The sequence below is a fragment of the Myotis yumanensis genome, unplaced genomic scaffold (genome assembly GCF_028538775.1).
Source record: "Myotis yumanensis isolate MYYU_CA2020_CCGP unplaced genomic scaffold, mMyoYum1.0.hap1 SCAF_5, whole genome shotgun sequence".
In the NCBI taxonomy this organism is placed as follows: domain Eukaryota; kingdom Metazoa; phylum Chordata; class Mammalia; order Chiroptera; family Vespertilionidae; genus Myotis; species Myotis yumanensis.
The window spans coordinates 23,607,122-23,626,486 of record NW_027223756.1 but is presented as its reverse complement, the minus strand read 5'-3'; the positions used below and the strand labels follow the sequence as shown (position 1 = coordinate 23,626,486).

The following is a 19,365-nucleotide window of genomic DNA, read 5'->3' as shown; positions in this document are numbered from 1 at the left end:
GCGCATGCCTGGGTTGTGGGCTTGATCCCCAGTGGAGGGCGTGCAGGAGGCAGCCAATCAATGATTCTCTCTCATCATTGATATTTCTATCTCTCTCTCCCTCTTCCTTCCTCTCTGAAATCAATAAAGAAATGTATTTTTTTTAAAATATGAGCTATTTTTATTTTATTAACAAGTATTAAGCCCCTGTCCTTGAGGTACTGGGAATTACCTTCCACCTGAAACTCTTCCCAATGACGTCATCAGTGCTGGTCACCCATTCTTTTCCTTCTAGGCACAAGGCACCACTGCATTTCCTGCCCTCCTGGAGGGCTGTGGCCAATGCAGCATGACAGGAAGTGACGTTGGGAAAGCTTTCGGGGACGCATGTAGAGATGACATCTCTATCGGCCTCCATCCCGCAGTGACTATAGTAGGCAGAGCCCTTCTGCTGACTCACTTTGGAAGGCAGGAGTGAGAACTGAAGTGTGGAGGTTGGAAGTCACTGAGCATTTGGGACGGTTTGTTATTGGAACATATCCTAGGCTAACTACCCTGGCACACCACATACACACCTCTCTCCTGACCAAGTTCCCTGCACGCGTTCCCCGCCCCGGTCCACGCCTCCAGCTCCAGCCTCACCGACTGGTGGTTCTTGGCAGAGACGATCTTTACAGCATCTGGATCCCAGATCACCAGGTCGCTGTCGGAACCCACAGATATCCTTCCCTTGCGGGGGTACAGGTTGAAGATCTTTGCAGCATTTGTGCTCGTCACAGCCACAAACTGGTTTTCATCCATTTTCCCTGTGGCCTATGGAAATACAATTTTTTTTTATTGTCCATGCAGGGCTTCTAAGCTCAGAGCAGGGTGACCACTAAGGCCACCAAATACAAACAGGAGCCTTTGAGGTTGTGAGCACAGAACCACACCCAGCAAGCTTTCAGAACCGGCTGGGCTGTCATGGTCGCCCAGGCAAAACGATTAAACACAAAGCTTAAGAGGGAAGTTACTGCTCCAGAAGTAGGCTTTTCTTTTTCTCTGGTTATGTGCATACATTTACTTACTTTTACCCCTTCTAATTCCAACAGGGGTTATAGAGAGTTCACACTAAAAACAAAGTGATGATGAGCCCATTTTTTAAATATGTGTTTGTATTTGTACACACATAGGATAACTATGGAAGAACCTCGCCCAAATGACAACAGTGGTTATCCCTGGGGAGTGGAATTGATGAGTAATTTTTGCCTTCTTTCATGAATGTGTTTTTTTCAGTGGTTTCCAAGTGTTCTTTATCAAGAATGTACTATGTTGTGCATATATATATATATATATATATATATAATTTTTAAACAATTCTAGATAGTGCCAAGATAAATACATACACTCACAAATACATAACAATGTAAAAAAAATAAAATCTAAGTATATAAGAGAAGAGACAAAAATATTTATCCTCTCTCTCTTGACAAAACAAAAGGCTCAGGTAAGAAAAAAAAAGAGTTTAGCTTAAAATCTAGCTTCCTGGTAGCCAAAAAGAAAAGGGAAACTTGGCGGATTACACTGTATAGATAAATGAGGCATTAGATCATACACATCCTATTGGGCTCTGAAATGAGTGTCTTAGAGTTTTTAAAGTAGAACAGAGGGACATGACCAATTTAAAATACTGATCACTAATTTTACTGAAATCTTTAAGAGCACTTTCATTTGCATGGCTATTCTTCTGGCAGCGTAGATAACATTAACAAGGAAAATAAAACCAGGTCCTTTTGCCAGAAGACACCGATGCACAGCCTGGCTACCCTCCCATGACCTGATCCTTACCACGGCCTTGTCCCAGATGACAGACATCCGCTCCTCCACCCCATTGGTGCCTTCAGGAATGGCCGTGAAGTTGTCCTTCCCGATCGCTTTCTGGGCGGTGCTGAAGGTGCAGTGGGCACTGCCTGAGAGCTGCAGGTCCCCACTGGCAAAGGAGAAAAGCTCCATGTGAACGGACAGGTGGCCAGAGGCACCTCAGGGGCCCAGACTCTAGTGTCTAGTGTCAGCGTTTGGAGTGCCATGACCCGAGTTTGGAATCCTCCCTCTACCTCTTGCCAACTATGTGAACTTGCGTGAATGTCTTCCCCGCTCTGGGACTTGGTTACCCCATCTGGAAAATGAGGGGGTGGGATTCGACCATCCCTTGTGTAACAAAACAGAGGGGACCCAAATGAGTGATGGGACTGATCTGCAGAGAGAAGCAGCCAGCAAGGCCCCTATAATTTAGGTGGTCATCATGACCAGCTGTTCAAATTTCGGCAAATAATTTAGTCCCTCTGACCCTCAGCTGCTTCATCTGTAAAATGGTTATGAAAGTCCCTCACTCATCAAGTTCTAAGGGACAATGAGATCATGTGTGTGGTCTCACCCTAGTGCCTGGCACACAACACATATTAACTGCTGTTACCATTATAAATGTAATTACTGTAGTATTTTTAAAAACACAATGGGGAAGAGCCTGTTGTCTGCCCTCCAGATTGCAGGGGAATTCTCAATGTCGTTCCTCACTGCAGACCCAAGTCCAGCTGATGGATGGGCTGCCCTCGTCCTCATCCCACCAGCCCAAGGATGTTTCTACACAATGCCAGCTGCTTGTCATTCTGCACCAACCTGGCCAGCAAGGAGTTGATGTAGTCAGGAGTGGTCGGGTCAGGACTCAGAGGTGGGGATGTCACAAATGCAGCTGCCTTGGCCCAGTTCTTGCTCCAGTAATGGGTTCCATCTGTGCCAAGGCTGGCAGTGATGGGCTCTCCAAACACCACGTTTCCTATAAGGGGTAGAAAACGGGCGAAGAGTTTGCATAAGGTACTGCTACCCTGGGCATGTCTTAGATAATCATAGCCTCCTTGCCTACTCAAGGCTGTGGCTCTGGAATCAGACAGGCCTGCATTCAAGTCCACATTCCCACCTTTTCTAAGCCTCTGCTTTTCTAGCTGCTAAGTTGGGGGGGGGGGGGGGGGGAGCATTCCTCAGATTACAAGAAGCCACTGCTTGCAAGATACAGTATTAATTGTCAAATTTTGAGGCAAATTAAAATGGAAAGCAAAAGAAAAATATATAGACATTGATTATAACATTCACCCTCATTTCAGAAATATTAAAATGTAGCCCAGTCGGCATGGTTCAGTGGTTGAGCATCAATCTATGAACCAGGAGGTCACGGTCTGACTCCCAATCAGGGCACATGCCCAGGTTGGGGGCTCGATCCCCCGTGTGGGACATGCAGGAGGCAGCCAATCAATGATTCTCTCTCATCATTGATATTTCTATCTCTCTCTCCCTTCCTCTCTGAAATCAATAAAAATATATATTAAAAAAAGAAATATTAAAATGTAGAATAGGTCCATCCTGGAATTGATTAAACAAAATAATGTCTACTTCCTAGTCTTGTGAAAATAAAAAGGATTTGGCAAGTACAAAATGTCTGCCACAAAGGATATGCCCAATGAATCTAATTTCTTTATACCTCCTCCTCCTTCCCACTGTAGGGCACCAAAGCCCCAGATGTGCCCACGTCACTGGGAACTGCTAGATCCTGCTGCTCCAAGGACATGCATTGGTTCCACAAAGTAAAACCCACTCCATGGCTTAGAGGCTCTCATGATCTTTTCCATCGTATCTATTACTCCCTAACCCAAGGCAAGGAATGATTTGCTCAAGGACACCCAATAACCTGGGCACATCAAAGACAAAGCTCGCTTCTTGGTCCCTATGTCTGGAATTAGGGAATTAAATACAAATCACGGAGAAGATGGATATTGGTAAATACACTGATCTAAGCTTCTGTCCGACTTCTTAAAGAAGGAATAGTGATACAGAAGGCAAATGCAGAAGGCAAATACATAAGGTGTGTTGATACCAAGATTCTCTGAGCCAGGATCCTGGGCTAGAGATGGCCGGCATTGCCCTGGGCTTCTTCAGCTTCGATTCTTCATCTTCTACATTCAAGTACCCCACAGGGTTGAAGTTTAGCAAGGCTCGATGGCCAGGATTAGAAATAGGTGTTTGCCTTGCTCCAACTGTTATCAATTGATTTTGTTTGACTGAAATTCTGCATAAGGAATCATTCTAATGCTTCTGGCTTCACTAGAAAAGACTCAGGATCGATTAGTGATGTCTGCTGTGGGCAAAAGGAGGAAGCAATGGCAACGGTTCATACAGGAGTGGGCAAAAGTAGGTTTACAGTCATGAGTGACATGCTTTTAAGTTAATAAAGCTACTGTGGTCATCGTAACCTGCATGTCTTTTTCCATAGGAGAAACTGTAAACCTACTTTTGCCAACCCCTATATATGACACCCCAGCTCTTTGGGATGACAGTAAAAAAGGATCCGCACATGACTAATGAGAATTTCAAGGGCTCTCCAAAAATATTTACCAAACGAAAGCATACAGGGCCACAAAGAAATGAAGACATGAAAGCCAAGGCAAGCACTCAAGCACCATTAAGAGAAATGACAACTTTAAAAGTGGAAGAACCCTCCCTTTGGGCTATTTATAGATGGAAGAGTAGGACAGCAAAGACTGGCACTATACCTGGGCTTGAATGGTAGCTCTCCAAGCTGGGAGAGAGCTGGACAAGGCGAGCTTCAATTCCCTTTTCTGAAACTGGGCGTAATAATGCCTATTTCTCAGGGTTCTCTGAGAATTTTGCATCATAATAAATTTAAAGTGCAAGCACACCTCATTTTGTTGCACTCTGCAAATACTGTGTTTTTTTACAAATTGAAGGCAAGAGCTTCCACTAGCAAAAACGATTATGACTTGAAGTGTCAGAGAATGGTTAGCAATTTTTAGCAATAAAGTATTTTAAATTAGGGCATGTGCATTGCTTTTTAGACATAATGCTATAGCACACTTAATAGGCTACAGTGTAGCATAAACATAACTTTTATATATACACTGGGAAACCGAAAATTCATGTTTAATCTGCTTTATTGCGGTATTTACTTTATTGAGGTGGTTGGGAACCAAATCCGCAACATCTCCGAGATATGCCTGTATTTACCTCAGTGCAAGATATACAGTTGGCCTTCATAAACTGTAGATCCCTAATATTAATTCTGAGCAGCAATGCTGAGCTGCTAAAGAGCATTTGGTGATGAAACACACGGCGGCTTATAGAGTAACCTGCTCAGCAGGGAGGCGGGAACCCTGCTACCCTCTGTCTTCCTGTCTGAACACCCTTGACTCTCTCCCAGGGAATGACAGTTCATGCGAGGCTTACTGGCTTCAATCTCAGCACCCAGTTTTTGGTCAGTGAAATGATGTAACCCTTCCACCCTAGAGACACACTGTCCTTGTCCTTGCCGGTGAATCATGACCCAAAAGGCCAAGGGTGAGGAATTTTTCCACATGCGGTTTAAATTAAGACCCAGTATATCACTGACACACTCTGTCCTGGGCCCCCCAGATCATCCTGAGAAGGGGTGCCAGGCAGGACATAGCCATCGGCAGAAGGTACCGGTACGAGGATGGCTATGGTAGTGGGTCATGGGAAGAGGTGTGGGGGGTGTCCCCAATGCTCTTTTCTTTCTTTTTCTTTTTCTGCCTTTCTCCAAGAATGGATAAGGAACATGGTCTGCTTTCCTGGTTCTCGACCGATGACTCATCCCCAGTGTAGCAACCACACCATGTCATGTGGAGACACCGAAAAGCTGAGAGGAAACAGCAGGCTTACTGGGAGCAGCCCAAGGCAGGAGGCGCCCGGAATCTGCCAGCTAGAAAGACCATAGACAATTAGGACGATTCCCTTCCCTTTGCCAGAGGCCACGCAGCCGAACACAGCCGTCAGTCAGCTGGACTATTTTCAGCCACCCTGGTCACTCACATCTGGACTTTTACAGACCGGTTCTGAGCTTCGTAGATGAATCACTTGCTGTGGGTCTCTGCACTTCCAGAACAGCCACGACACACCGTGGTCACAATCATACATCTGGGCCTAGTAAATCCTTGCTCCCAGCCAAACACAGGGCCCCACACCTCCAGTTCCTCAACCACTGTTCCCAAGTGAACCCATCAGTCTCCCATTAAGGACAAGAATGGAAAGCAGAAAAGAAAGCTTTGAAATGAGAGTAAACTTTTGCTTAGCACAAGGTGAGCGAACGATGTCCAAGTTAACAGCGAATGATGTCCAAGGAGGAAAGTGGCCAACGGCAGTGGGGACGGAGCCCTGGGTCACGAAGGTCATGCCACCCATTCAATCCCTTTTCGACAATAACTTGTGTTGCCCTGTGGGGCTCAGGGGTAGGATCCTGCCCTCAGCCCTGCCAATCAATTACACCATCCAGAGCAGATACTGGATCAGGGATGAGGCCATCACAGTCCTGAGGACTTGGGCTTGAGCTGTTGGAAGGCAACAGGCGTTTATTCTTATCACTATTCATACTGAAAATAAGGCCACCAAAAGGCCAGCAGACCCAAGATAGGAGAGTGACAGAACCCTAATCCCATTGTTTAACCCCCTTGCTGTGGCCATGGCTAAAACACCTTCAACCAATAATTTACTTTTGTTTCTGTAAGTCAGTTTGAGTCGGGTCTTTGACTTCCACACCCAATATAATCTTGATTAATATGTCCATTTATAAAGCTCAGGCAATGTGAACTGGCAATCTATAATAATAAAAGCATAATATACTAATTAGACCAGATGTCCTTCTGGAAGACCTTCCAGACGAAGCCAGAGCTGTGAGGGAAGCCCGGGTCCCAGGTGCCTGAGGGAAGCTTGTGCCGGCAGCTAGGGGAAGGAAGGCCTACTCTTTGCACGAATTTCACACATTGAGCCTCTAGTAAAAGATAAAAGGGAGGAAAATGAAGCAAGTCTCCAAAGAACTGATTCAAGCTGTGTCATCTGGGGAAAACCACTAACCCTTCCTCAGCCTCAGTTTACTCCTCTGCCCGGTGGGATTAATCCTGGGATCCTGTTATCCACGGGAACGTAGAAAAGATAAATGCGCTGCCATGGATGAGGGGCTTCCCAGAGAGCGAGGCCACGAGCAAAACAGGCACCATTTGCACAGGATACCCAGGGAGGAAAGGAGACGTGGAGTGTCAGAGCCCCGAGACCTTTGGGAACAGGAGTCACCTTTTTTCCTGGCTTGGGAGATGAGGTCGGCCGCACTCTTGCTCATGACCTTCGTGACATAGAGAGGGCAGTTGGTTTGGCTGGCGATAGTGATGGCACGGAACACAGCCTCAGCTTCCAGCTGAAAAAAAAAAAAGAAAAGACCCCTGAAGTCAACAGGAATGGGAGCCTCCCAAAGCCACCACTCCCACCTTCACACACTGAGAACACGGCAGAGGCGAAAAGCCTAGCGCTGAACGCACTGGGCCTAAATCTCATAGAGCTCCTCCTGGCTGTGTACTTCACTGAGCTTCCCAGGGCCTCCGCCCCTCACCTGTGGCGTGGAGATCAGGAGAGGACAGCGCGGGGGCTGGCACAGAGCAAACACTGCCTCAATGCAGCTAGTTTTTCCTTAGCCTATTCTCTCCCCTGCCTGTGATGATCACGAAGGCTACATGTGATGGAAGCCTTTGCTCCCCAATCTTCCCAGGGCAGATTCTCCAGCAAAACACAATCCCAACACCAATGGTATGAAATAACCAGTCCAGGCGATGAGGCGCCATGTGTCTTCCAATCCTCGCCTGCATCAGCCGGTGGTCAGTGAAGGGTTAATTCCAGCAGGCACGCCCTGTACTAATAATTCCCAGGCTTCTCCACACAAAGGCTTCTTTTGTTATCAATCTCCTCCATCCCACCCCAATGTGGAATGCATGTTTGCAAAGATGCTAACCAGCCCAGTTGCATTTATTAAGTAAGAAAGAGTGTGTTCGCCTTATTTTGCTAACAAAGCAGGGTCTGAGGGCACAGCCTTCCTCAAACGGCCTGGATCTGAGTTCTGGTTTTGTCACTTAGAAGTGGGGTGACCTCAGGTGCCTCAAACAACCTCCTAAAGCCTCAGTTTCCTTGTCCATAAAGTGGGGATACTAGGACCTGACACATAGGGCTGTTTCAAGCACTAAGAGTTCACCCATGCAAGGCGACTAGCCCACTCCTGGGACGAGGCCAGTGTTCCTGGAAGGGTGGCTGTTGGTGTTCATGCTGATGGCAGCTTCTGACTGGTGTGCGAGAGCCTGTGTTATACCCAAAGTTACCACCCAAGTTAGTCCAATTCAGCCCAAAGCAGAGACACTGGCGTTTTTCCATTCAATCGACAATATTTTGGATGGCTATGGCATTCTGGTTAGCCTATGCAGCCCAACCCTTTCAAAAAGACCAAAAATAGCTTGCAGATGCCCGCTGCAAACCAGTTTCTGCCTGTGGTGAGCGTGGCTCAGCAGACAGACTCGTAAGAACTCAGCTGGTCCAGCTGGCGTCCCCCAAGCTGCACTTGGTTCCACGTGGATGAGACCCTGCAGGCCACCAACCCCAGGGAAACTCGGCCACTTTCCTGAAGCTCCCAGAGCAGCATCTCTGAGACTGGGGCTCAGCTCTGTGAGCAGCTCACTCAGCTGGTACCTGGGTATGCTCTGACCCTAAGAGGGGCTGGCTCCTCCCATGCCCAGTCCTCCCTCTTCACACCTCTGCTGACCTCTCCAGCCTCCCTGTGACCTCTGCCCGGGCCCCTTTGATCTCACTCCCTCCCAGCACTGCAGGTTTTTCAGCACCTTGACAACATGACTATCTTTGGAAGGTTACCTCACTTGCCAGCTTCACCCAAAAGGACTTCCAGGGTTGTCGAGATCTGCCTCTGAGAGGCTTTCTACTAAAAAGGAGACGGGAACAAGGAATGGGGTGTGGGGAGGTTGGACAAACAAACCAAGGGACAAAAATAGACTTTGCTTAGAAATCCCCTGGCTGCTGCTGAAGGATCTATCTCGCCAGCACATCTCAACAGTGACCAGCATTGAAGAAAAGTGGCACAAACAGCGCCGATCACTCTGGCCTCCCTGCACTGTGCAAACGTCCAATCCTTCAGACACGATGGGCCTTGACGGCTCTGCTCTTCAGCTTCCTTGTGCACAATCACCCCGACCACCCAGAGCAGCAGCAAGGACAAGTGTGACAATGCAGTCAGCACAGTCCTGGGCAAGAGCAACTGTTCCCCAGAGGGCCTGGCATTGAGGACACAGTCTTTCACAGGGATGCTGTGACTGTAACCTCATCACGATTTTTTAAGTTGAGGTTTAACTGACATAGAATACTATATTAGTTGCAGGTGTACCACATGATAATTCCATATTTGTACCTATTGTGCAATGATTACCGTAAGTCTTGTTAACATCCGCCACACACAGTTACAACATTTTTTTGTGATGAGAACTGTCAAGATCTACTTTCTTAGCAATTTTCAAATAGGCAATACAGTATTATTAACTACACACTATGCTGTACATTACATCCCCATGATTTATGTATTTTGTATCTGGAAGGCTGTATCTTTTAACCATCTTCATTCACTTTCCCTACCCCTTGCCTCTAGCAACTGCCAATCTGTTCTTTGTATCTATGAACTTGTTGTTGTTTTTTTGGGGGGGTGGGTGTGGGGGAGTGATTGTTGTTTTCTTTCTTAGATTACACACTAAGTGAGATCCTATGGTATTTATCCTTTTTTATCTAACTAATTTCATGTAGCATGATTCCCTCAAGGCCCATCCATGTTATTACAAATGGCAGAATTTCATTCTTTTTTTATGGCTGAATATTCCTGTGTGTGTGTGTGTGTGTGTATCACTTTTTATTCATCCATTCATCCATCGATGAGCACTGAGGTTCTTTCCATATCTTGGCTATTGTAAATAATACTCCAATAAACATGGGGGTGCAGATATCTTTTTGAATTAGTGTTTTCATTTTCTTCAGATAAATACCCAGAAGAGGAATTGTTGATAGTTCTGTTTTGAGGGACCAATTTACACTCCCAACAGACAAAATTATAAATTATTTCAACTGGTAACAAAAGTATCATTAGACAAAAGAGTTATGGGGTGCTGCTGATGTTCTGTTCTCCAAAGGGGTGCTACTTACATAAGTGTATTCAGTTTGCAAACATTCCTTGCACTTCTATGACAGGAACACTCTTCTCTATGTATGTTAGGATTTAATTTTTTAAGATTTTGGAGGAGATGGGCAACGGGCATGCAATCATTTCTGGTTCTGACTCCTTCTTCTACCTATTTAAAGTGTGGGGCTTGAATGACAGATCGGGAACATGGTTCACTTCGCTGACATGGAGGACCTTGAATTTGCTCCAGGTGCCAGACCCAGGGTAGTCCCCCAAAGCCAATATGCTCTCAGCCATGTGGGCAGCCAATTTCCAGCTGTGCCCTATGCCGGCAGCTGAGTTTGCTGACATCCCAGAGGCATGGAATCAGTCCCCACTTACCTTTCATCCGCTCTTCAGTTGCTAAGCACAGTCGCTAATCAGCATTCATTTTACATGCGGGAAACTTCCACACCTAGACACAATCCACCCCTTACACAAATCGACTGACGTAATGCCTGTTAAAACCTACTCTGCCTCCTATCCACAAGGCCAATATTTTGCAGGACTCAAAACTGTAATGTGGGACACAGGAATAAATAGAAATGTCTCTGGAATTCACATTGATTAAGAAAGGATTTAGAAATTTTCCACTCCTACTGAATAACTGCGGAATACCTCCAACTGGTGTTATCTTTAGAGAGATTAGGGGTCAGAAGCAAGCATTCCTTTCTCATTTTCTCAGGGGCCCTTGAGTTGGCTCAGTCAAAGTGGTCTTTGGAAGAAATGTTCCAATCTTCTGTCTGGTGCTGATAGAGCCTCGCTGCCTCTCACCATGTTTGCTCAGACACTGTGGGTGCCTGTGCCTAGGGGAGGCAGGCTGATCACTAGCACTGCCAATGTGAAATGACTGACAGGCCATCCAGGAGGCTGCTGGGATTGGCACTGTGATCACGGGCGTCTCTGGGAAGATGCTGGCAAAAGAAGAAAGACCCTCCTGCTCTTGCTTCTCTCTCTTCCTCCCTCCTTCCTCCCCCAACCCCCTGCAACTTACCTCCTCTGGTCTGCTCAGCACATGGCCTTCTGGACCAGTTATCCCCATTTCCAACATCCGGGCTTGCTCCTAGAATGAGGAAAAAATAGAGGACAGTTTTTATTTTTTAAAACTTATGACATCACTTAGTCAAGATTTATTTCAAAGCCTGAAATCATTCAGACCAACCAAAAAATGGTACTACTGCAATTTCTTGTAATGCATCAAGACTTACACTAAAACTTTAAAGCTCATAAGATGCTATAAACTAACTCCTAACTCTATTTCCTAAGACATAGAGGGCAGTTTTTAGATGGGCTCAATTGAGATTTGGAGAAGTTATGCTGAAGACGTGTTCAAGGGGGGAAAGAATAAAACATGTATGTTGAATAAATTCATCAACTCTCTAGGAGGAATTGCAAAATAGGATAGAGTCTGAATTAAAAGGAGAAAAAAACATTTGAGAGTGGCCTGTTTTTATTAAAAGAAAGATAGTCTGTTAAAAAGTACCATTTTTTTCTACATTGTGCTTCAAAACTCACACAATCACTTATACTTCATTTCTTTCAGATGCAAACCTCTGTAAGCACACTCCCTTAACTCGTTTTTTAATTTATTCATGCATTTAAAACCTATTCATTCAACAAAAGTATTGAGTATCTGCTTTATGCTAGTCTCTAGGTTAGGTACTTACTTGAATTAAGGCAACGAGGCCCCTGACTTGATAAGACTTACAGTGTGGTCCTCCCATTTCCCAGAGTCTAGTCAACCCACCACCTACATCGGAAATATCTGGGTTGTTCGTGGAGATGCGGAAGTCTGGCCCTATTCAGGTCTACCAGATCTGAATACCTGAGGTTAAATTCTAGGAACCTGCGTTTTAGTAAGCCCATCAGGCTCCTTAATGCTTTACTTTTATGACTTAAATGAGTGGATTAGAATTTAACCAGACAAAATACTACCTGAGTTCATCTATTGGTCACACTCTAATTAATTAGGTCTTGGATGAGGCAGAACTGCCTAACCGTGGTGGCTAATGGCTTAAATTCCTCAGACTTCTGGCCAGCTCTCTGGAAGAAGCAGGTGGCTGGGCAGTGAGTGAGCACACACATGGCTAACTGGCACTGGCACAAATCCTAAGCCACCATCTCTGCAGTTTTGCTGGCATTCACTCTCCAAGTACGAAGGCCAATTCCTATGAGCCCGTGCACTGGTGACGTGAGAGATGTGGAGAGAGTGAACTGAAACCGTGAGGTGTTGGGAAGAAGGAATTCCTTCTACCTGGAAAAGAACTATCTTGTTGTTGATGTTTGTTTGTTTTTAACAATAATTTTTAAAAGAGTAGAAAGGAAGATGCTACTAAAAGCAATCATGATAAGTAAAATGGCCCTTGTGCCCAGCTCGACAGTATTTGATAAAAGGTCAGAGGCTGATGTTCCAGAAATGTACCTTCATTTCATTCTTACTATTTAATTGATCAAAACTGGGACTGAACAAAACTTCTTTCAGATTCTGGTGAGTTTCCACTTTGAATTGCCTTGTGAACTCACACAAGGGTTAAGGTCTCCAATGAAAGCATCTTCTATCTGTTAGGACACTCTCGCTGTTATCTTGTTTAATAAAAGTTCTGGGACAACGCCCAGGTGAAGGTCACCAGGGGAACTCTTTCAAACACGCTTGTCTGAACACTACTCCTGACCTCCTGAATGTGAGTCTAGAGACCTGGGAGAATCCTAGAAATCGGTCTCCAAGCTCCAGAGGTGACTGTGAAGTGCTGCTCATGCTGGAAAGTCCTGTGCCAAAAGCCAGGTTGCCCCTACAGCTGGAAGATTAAGAATGGCATGTAAGCCTGGCCAGTATGGCTCAGTAATGGAGCGTCAACCCAGGAACCAGAAGGCACAATTCATTCCTGGTCAGGGCACATGCCAGGGTGGTGGGCTGGATCCCTAGTAGGGGGTATGCAGGAAGTAGCCCATCGATGATTCTGTCTCATCATTGATGTTTCTATCTCTCTCTCCCTCTCCCTTCCTCTGTGAAATATATATACATAAAGAATGGCATGTAAAAGGCCCTGGATGGGTTTCTCAGTGGTTAGAGCGTCGTCCCAATACACCAAGGTTGCAGGTTTGATCCCCGGTCAGAGCACATACCAGAATCAACATACAAGTACATACAAATCAATGCATAAATAAGTGAAACAATACGTCAATGTTTCTTCTTCTCTCTTTCTTTAAAAAATCAATTAATAAAAAAAAGAATGGCATGTGAAAAGCCACTGGTGCCGCCTGGCATGGGTGGGGAGCAGGGGCACTCTGAGGCACTGATCACTGGGGTAAGCACACAGTGTGGGTCAGGGCAGTTTGGTTTGCTCCAGGAGGAAAGAGACCCTGTCTTTTCCATCTTCCCTCTCCAGTGCTTTACCATAATAGGTGCCCAATAAATATTTGTTGGATGAGTGGCTAAGGATGCTGTGCTCTCAGACTGTCCTTTGGAAAATACCCCTGGTTGGGACCCGTAGGGAATGATTTCTTCTTCCTTAGTCACTTTGGCATGAAGTGCAGCCAGAGACTCTGAGGACAGCAGCTGCTTCATTTAGATAATGTGATCAAATCTTTCAGCTCAAGCTGAATTTCATAAACACGCACAAGAAACTCATCCAAATGGAAGAATGCCCTTATTCTCTTCCTAACGCAGAACAGATCTTCCCAAGGTAGGGGGCGGGGGTGGGGGTGGGAGCAGAGACACTTCCGTGCCACGGAGCCACAGAGGAAGCGGGAAAAGGGGCTTTGAGTCGGAGCGACTTTGCCTGCTCAGGCTCCTGAATGAAGAAGCCAGGAGTTTGGTTTCTAGGGTATCTGGAGGGAGGGCTGGGACCTCTGGCTGCGGCACTGAAAACTTGGAGAAGGGGGAGGAGTGATGGCTCTAATACCACCAGACACCTCCCCTGGGAGCGAGGCATTTGGACCTTCCTTGGAAAATGATTTCATTAGCTCTGGGTGTGTGGAGGACGTAGGAGAAGGCTGTCAGGGGCCTGACTAATTAACCTCTTGGTCTTAAGCAAGAGGAAAGTGCACACTTAGCTCACCTCCTCTGCTAGGGAGACAACACTCCAACAGCTGGAGCCCTACAGCTGGACCGGTGGGGCAAGGGGCCCGATGTACCATCTCTGGGTGAGATGCCCACTGAGGCCCATCACCTAAGGGACTGAGACTCTGTTCTCCCCGTTATTTGCGGTGATCTCTGGGCCAGTGACGTAATCCTTCTGGGCCTCAATGTTCTCATCCACAAAATGGGGAGGATGGCAGTCAACTTTAAAGGGTTGGGTGAAGATTCAATGAGAACTTAGGGCAGTGATGGCGAACCTATGACACGCGTGTCAGAGGTGCCACGCGAAATCATTTTTTTTGGTTGATTTTTCTTTGTTAAATGGCATTTAAATATATAAAATAAATATCAAAAATATAAGTCTTTGTTTCACTATGGTTGCAAATATCAAAAAATTTCTCTATGTGACACGGCACCAGAGTTAAGTTAGGGTGTTTCAAAATGCTGACGCGCCGAGCTCAAAAGGTTCGCCATCACTGGCCTAGGAGACCACTTATGGGAGCCTGGCACACGGTAGGAAGTGCTCACCAGTGGTACCGGCTATTGGGAGCCGACAGGTCTAAGCTAGACTGGGCCGCAGCATTGTTCCCACACCCCTGCCCATCACATTCACCAAGTCCTGGACAACTTCTGAAATGAAGGCAGAGCCCAAGCACTTCCGAGCCGTGGAGGACATCTGTTTTGGCTCACCTCTGTGCAGCCTGATGCCTGGCACAGAGCGCTCAGGAAATACTCTCTGAAAGAATGAATAATGGCTTCTTGCTATTAACCGTATCGCATGGACTAAGAGAGCTCACACGCTTTCCTGGCAGCCTCCATCTAGCAGAGGCCAATCTTGGGATAAACAAAGCCGTGGCTGAGGCACATCTGTGCATCTAGCCCATTAAGCAGCCCTGGAGCTGGGGAGAGAAGTGCTTTCTGCTTCCTCACCAATGATCCATTTGGACCTTGGGACCCTCACTTTCATCACTCCGCAGGTTTTTCAGCATGATTTCTAGGAAACCAATGGGACGTGTAGGCCCCACAAGACTTAAATTCTTTATTATCTATGGCCAGGAGTCCCGCAGTCCTGGATCGGATTTCTGGCTTCTGAGAAGGGCTGCCTTAGGGATTTTCTTTAGGACACAGAATGCCACGTAGCTTGAACTCATTTTCAAAAGAGAAGCAGCAATACTCTCCCAGTAAATGGCCCGATTTGAAAACCTCCTCTTCCAGGAAGCCTTTCTGGATTCTCCAGAGCAGCCAGACCTCTCTTTGTTTTCCAACAGCTGACACCTGCTCCCTCACTTGTCCACATTTCCTTTTTTCCTCCTCCTGGACATGAGGTCCTTTAGGGCAGGATTTTAATGGAGCACTGATGATGGTGCCTTCCACACAGTGAGAGCTCAAGCAACGGGGAAGCAAAGAGGAAACGGAGGGGATGCAGAGGGAAGCCCATGCCGAAAGCGCCCTCCAGGGAGCTGCACGCCGTTACCTGGGCAATGATGTCCCCATTCTCAGCGTGGACCTGAGCAATGGCTCCCAGCTCTCCCAGGCAGGTGAAGATCTCGTAGAGCTGAAACAGAAAATGAGTCTGTCACCTTCACAGGCCACCGGTGCTTTCAGCAACCTCACACAAGGCCCAATTACGAGAGCCAGAGGGGATAAACCAGAGGAAGTAAGTGCCTAGAGCAGAAATACAGACTAAAACATGCCCAGCCCAAGAGGGTCGTGAGTCCGAAGAAATTCCAGAAAACTGTCTATATACAGAACCTGCTGTGTTGCCTAAGCAGACAGGGTGAACACATAACAATGCTACCAGCCACTCTACTCCCCCTCAGCACACATTTTTAGGGAATTATTTCCCATTGAGCTTCAGAATGCTTCTCAACCCGTGCTCCCAAAGACCACCACAGCCCGGCCAGAAGCTAACTTGAGAGCTGAAACCCCTATCTCTCAACCTCTCAAAACAGACCTCCCTTCACCTTCTAACCAGGGAAGTTGGGAATTAAAACTTTGTCTAAAACACATCTCGCAAATTTCTTAAGGACAGAGTCAGAGGCAAGCTGGGACAATTCCCCCAAACAGCAGACGGCCCTCCTCATGCTGCAAGGCTGAGCACCTCGCGTGTTCCGAGCTCACAAGGAGTTTGCGTTTGCTTGGTAGATGGAGACTGAGGCAGGCCCTTCCTCTTGTCCTCTTGAGAAAGCTGCTGCCAGTGGAACTTCTAGCTCCCTGTCTGCCTTGCCAGCGGCACCCTGCCCGTTACCTGATTTAAAAGGGAGCGTGGACTGCGAGAAGCACTCTGGCCCAGCGGTCTCCCACAGCGCCCACACTGACTCGTGTTGAAGGAGTCAAGGTCATCAGCAACAATAGGAAACCCATCCAGATACCCCAAGCCACACAGCCATGGATCATTACCTCTGTGTTGGACACCTGGTACAAGTCCTTGTAGGCCATGTAAACCATGAAGGAGTTAACCCCTGCAAGAGAGGGAGGGGAGGGGAACAGGAAGAAGACAGCATTACCACAACCACTCTCCATCCTTTATTCCCACTTCTATGGCCCATGGGGCCCGAGTACATTACAGTCTCCGGTCCAAGGCAAAGTGATGCTTCCCATTCTCCAAGAACATTTTTCTATTCCCTCCTCACCCTGGAAAAGCAACCATTCCTACGTAATGTCATAGAGAACGGCCTCTTCTTCTGCACCTCTTTCTTGCCTACAACCAGCACTCCCCAGCTCACAGGGTCAATAAGCTTTGTTTTTGCTGGAGGCAGTAGCCTATGTAATAAAGAGCTAATATGCTAATTAGATTGAACAGCAGAACGACCATCTGGACGACCTTCCGGATGAAGCCAAGGCTACGAGGGCCGGCCGAGGCTGGGAAGGGCTGTGAGGGCCGGCCTAGGCAGCCGGGGCTGTGAAGGCCAAGCCCCTTGCACGAATTTCATGCATCAGGCCACTAGAATATATATATAAAATTGAGAATCACTGTAGCACACTGGTTGTATTCACACTCTGGAGGTTGCACCACATACTAGTTCAGTGCACTTGGAATATCTAACTTCTTGAGCCTCAGTTTCCTCATCTGTAAAATGGAAAAATAACAATACCCTGCTTTATAAGTGTGGGAAACATTCAATGAGATACATGCCGAGCTCTTAGCACTCACTAACCCTGACACATACTTGGTCTTCATGAACAGATCTTAAGGAGTGCCTGCCCTGCACGTGACCACCGCAGGGTTGAATCTGAGAGGACCGTGTCCTTGGAGAACCAACTGAAAGTCAAGTGTCACCTTGAGCTTAAATATCTAAGTCGTAGGATATTGAGAAATGATCCATTTAGTTTTTCACCTCAAATAAACTACTAATATAGTAATGTACAGAAATAGGTGGGACTGGGGAGCAGAGAGTCGTTTTGAAAAAAGGAGGATAATTTTGATCTCCAACCATCAGGGCCGCCTCAGCCCACAGTGTTCCAGGCCAAAAGTGGCTGCAATTTGAGAACTTCCCTACCCAGAGTGGTTCATCTGAGGGCAGCTTTTCCCAACACCACCCTGCCCACAGCTTCTGTGTCATCCGTGGAATGACCGGGCCCTTTGGAAGGAAATGGGTGTTAAAGCCGTTCCGAAGTCCAGTGTGCAAGGAGACACAAGGAAAAAGGGAGAGGGTTCATCTCACATTCTGAACCAGGGAGGACAGGAGCAGAGCTTGCAGGGTGAGGAGGGGAATGGAAAGGAAAGCTCGTCTTCTGAGAGGTCACCCTCACCCTTCCATCCCAGAGCACACTCTCTTCCATCGCGCTCCTGGCCTTTGCATCAAAACTGTGCGTCCAGCCAGCCCTCCGGCTCGTGGCATCTATTCTGATGCTCTTCACTGGCCTGCTTCCCTCTGCCTCAGTGGCTCAGCAGAGGCCATTACCTATACTTCCCTACGTCCCCCTCCCCCAGGCAGCCTTAGATGCCGAGCACATCGCGTGTCTGTATGGGGGATGGTGCATGTGTGTGAAATATCTGGCCATCAAAATGTAGGAAGAAGTGGAGAACAGAGGAGTCTAAGAAGACCATGGGAACCTAAACCATGTACTCACTGAGAGGACCCCCCGACTCCCTACCTCCCCACCCCCCATACACACGAGGACATGTTTCATGCCCTAAGCTCCTAGCCTGAGTACAAACACATCTTTGCTCCCAGAAATATCTTAGCTTATCTGAGGATCCTGTTGATATATAATAGTAATGAGTTTGACCTTTGGAATAAAAATAATGAAGCTTAAAAATTCCTCATCTCGGAGGGAAACCAAGATGGCGGCATAGGTAAACACGGGAGTCTGCTGCCTCGAACAACCACTTCAAAAATACAACTAAAAGACGGAACGGACATCATCCAGAACCACAGGAAAGCTGGCTGAGTGGATGTTCTACAACTAGGAGGAAAGAGAAAAGCATACCGAGGCTCAGAGGAGGCGCAGTGCTGAAGTAAAATACTAAGGTTCGGAGTGCATGTGGAGCGGGCTGGAGGCTGAGGGCGCGGTTGTTTTCAATCGGGAGGGAGTCTCAGGCTCTGAGCTCCAGTTCCGGGCGAGTCTCTAAGGACCCAGACTCATACGGGAGAAGCGGGACTGTCTGGCATCGCTCAGAACCCTAGGGCAGCTTTCTCTCCGTGGGGCTTGCAGCAACTACTGGGACACTGAGAAGCAGAGCCTCTGAGGGCAAGACTGAGAGCAGCCATAATTGCTAACCCCGCCCTGTTGATCCCGTGGGACCCGCCCCGCCCAAGCCCTGCAGGGAGGCTTTTGCTGGATAGCCTCAGGCAAAGGCTAGATTAGCACCTCCCTAGAGATCCAGGAGCCAGGAAGCCCAGAGGTCAGAGTGGGACCATCCAGCTTTAAGCTCCGTGGAACCATAAAAGACACACTCAGGAGGCAGACTCAGTGAGCACCAAAGCCCCATCGAAGCAAGTCTAGCCCCAGAGGGGTGTCTCCAGCACAGAAGTTCTCCCACCGCAGACACAGCGGATTCTCACAGCCAATTGACCTGGAGGTCAATTCCTCACAGTGATAACTACAACAATCAAGGCTTAACCACAACAAGACTGTGCACAAAGCCCACAAGGGGGTGCACCAAGAGTGTCTACCTTAGGTAATTGGGACACTTAGCACAGAAAGGCACTCTATCGACACAGTGAAGCATAAAAAAATGCCGAGACAAAGAAACAGGACACAAACGACAGAATTG

General features: G+C 47.2%; 1 protein-coding gene across 2 annotated transcripts in view; it reads right to left on the bottom strand.

Moving 5' to 3' along the window:
- The window catches only part of DPYSL3 (dihydropyrimidinase like 3), a 101,908-nt gene that overhangs the window by 4,412 nt on the left and 78,131 nt on the right, over positions 1 to 19,365 (bottom strand). For both annotated transcript variants that reach the window (XM_070414662.1, XM_070414663.1), the window contains exons 5-11: positions 16,545 to 16,606; positions 15,619 to 15,699; positions 11,061 to 11,129; positions 7,108 to 7,228; positions 2,635 to 2,791; positions 1,807 to 1,948; positions 622 to 792 (exon numbers count right to left, since the gene is read on the bottom strand). In XM_070414662.1, the coding sequence (XP_070270763.1) occupies positions 622 to 792; positions 1,807 to 1,948; positions 2,635 to 2,791; positions 7,108 to 7,228; positions 11,061 to 11,129; positions 15,619 to 15,699; positions 16,545 to 16,606 (803 nt within the window). The remainder of the gene's footprint in view (positions 1 to 621; positions 793 to 1,806; positions 1,949 to 2,634; positions 2,792 to 7,107; positions 7,229 to 11,060; positions 11,130 to 15,618; positions 15,700 to 16,544; positions 16,607 to 19,365) is intronic.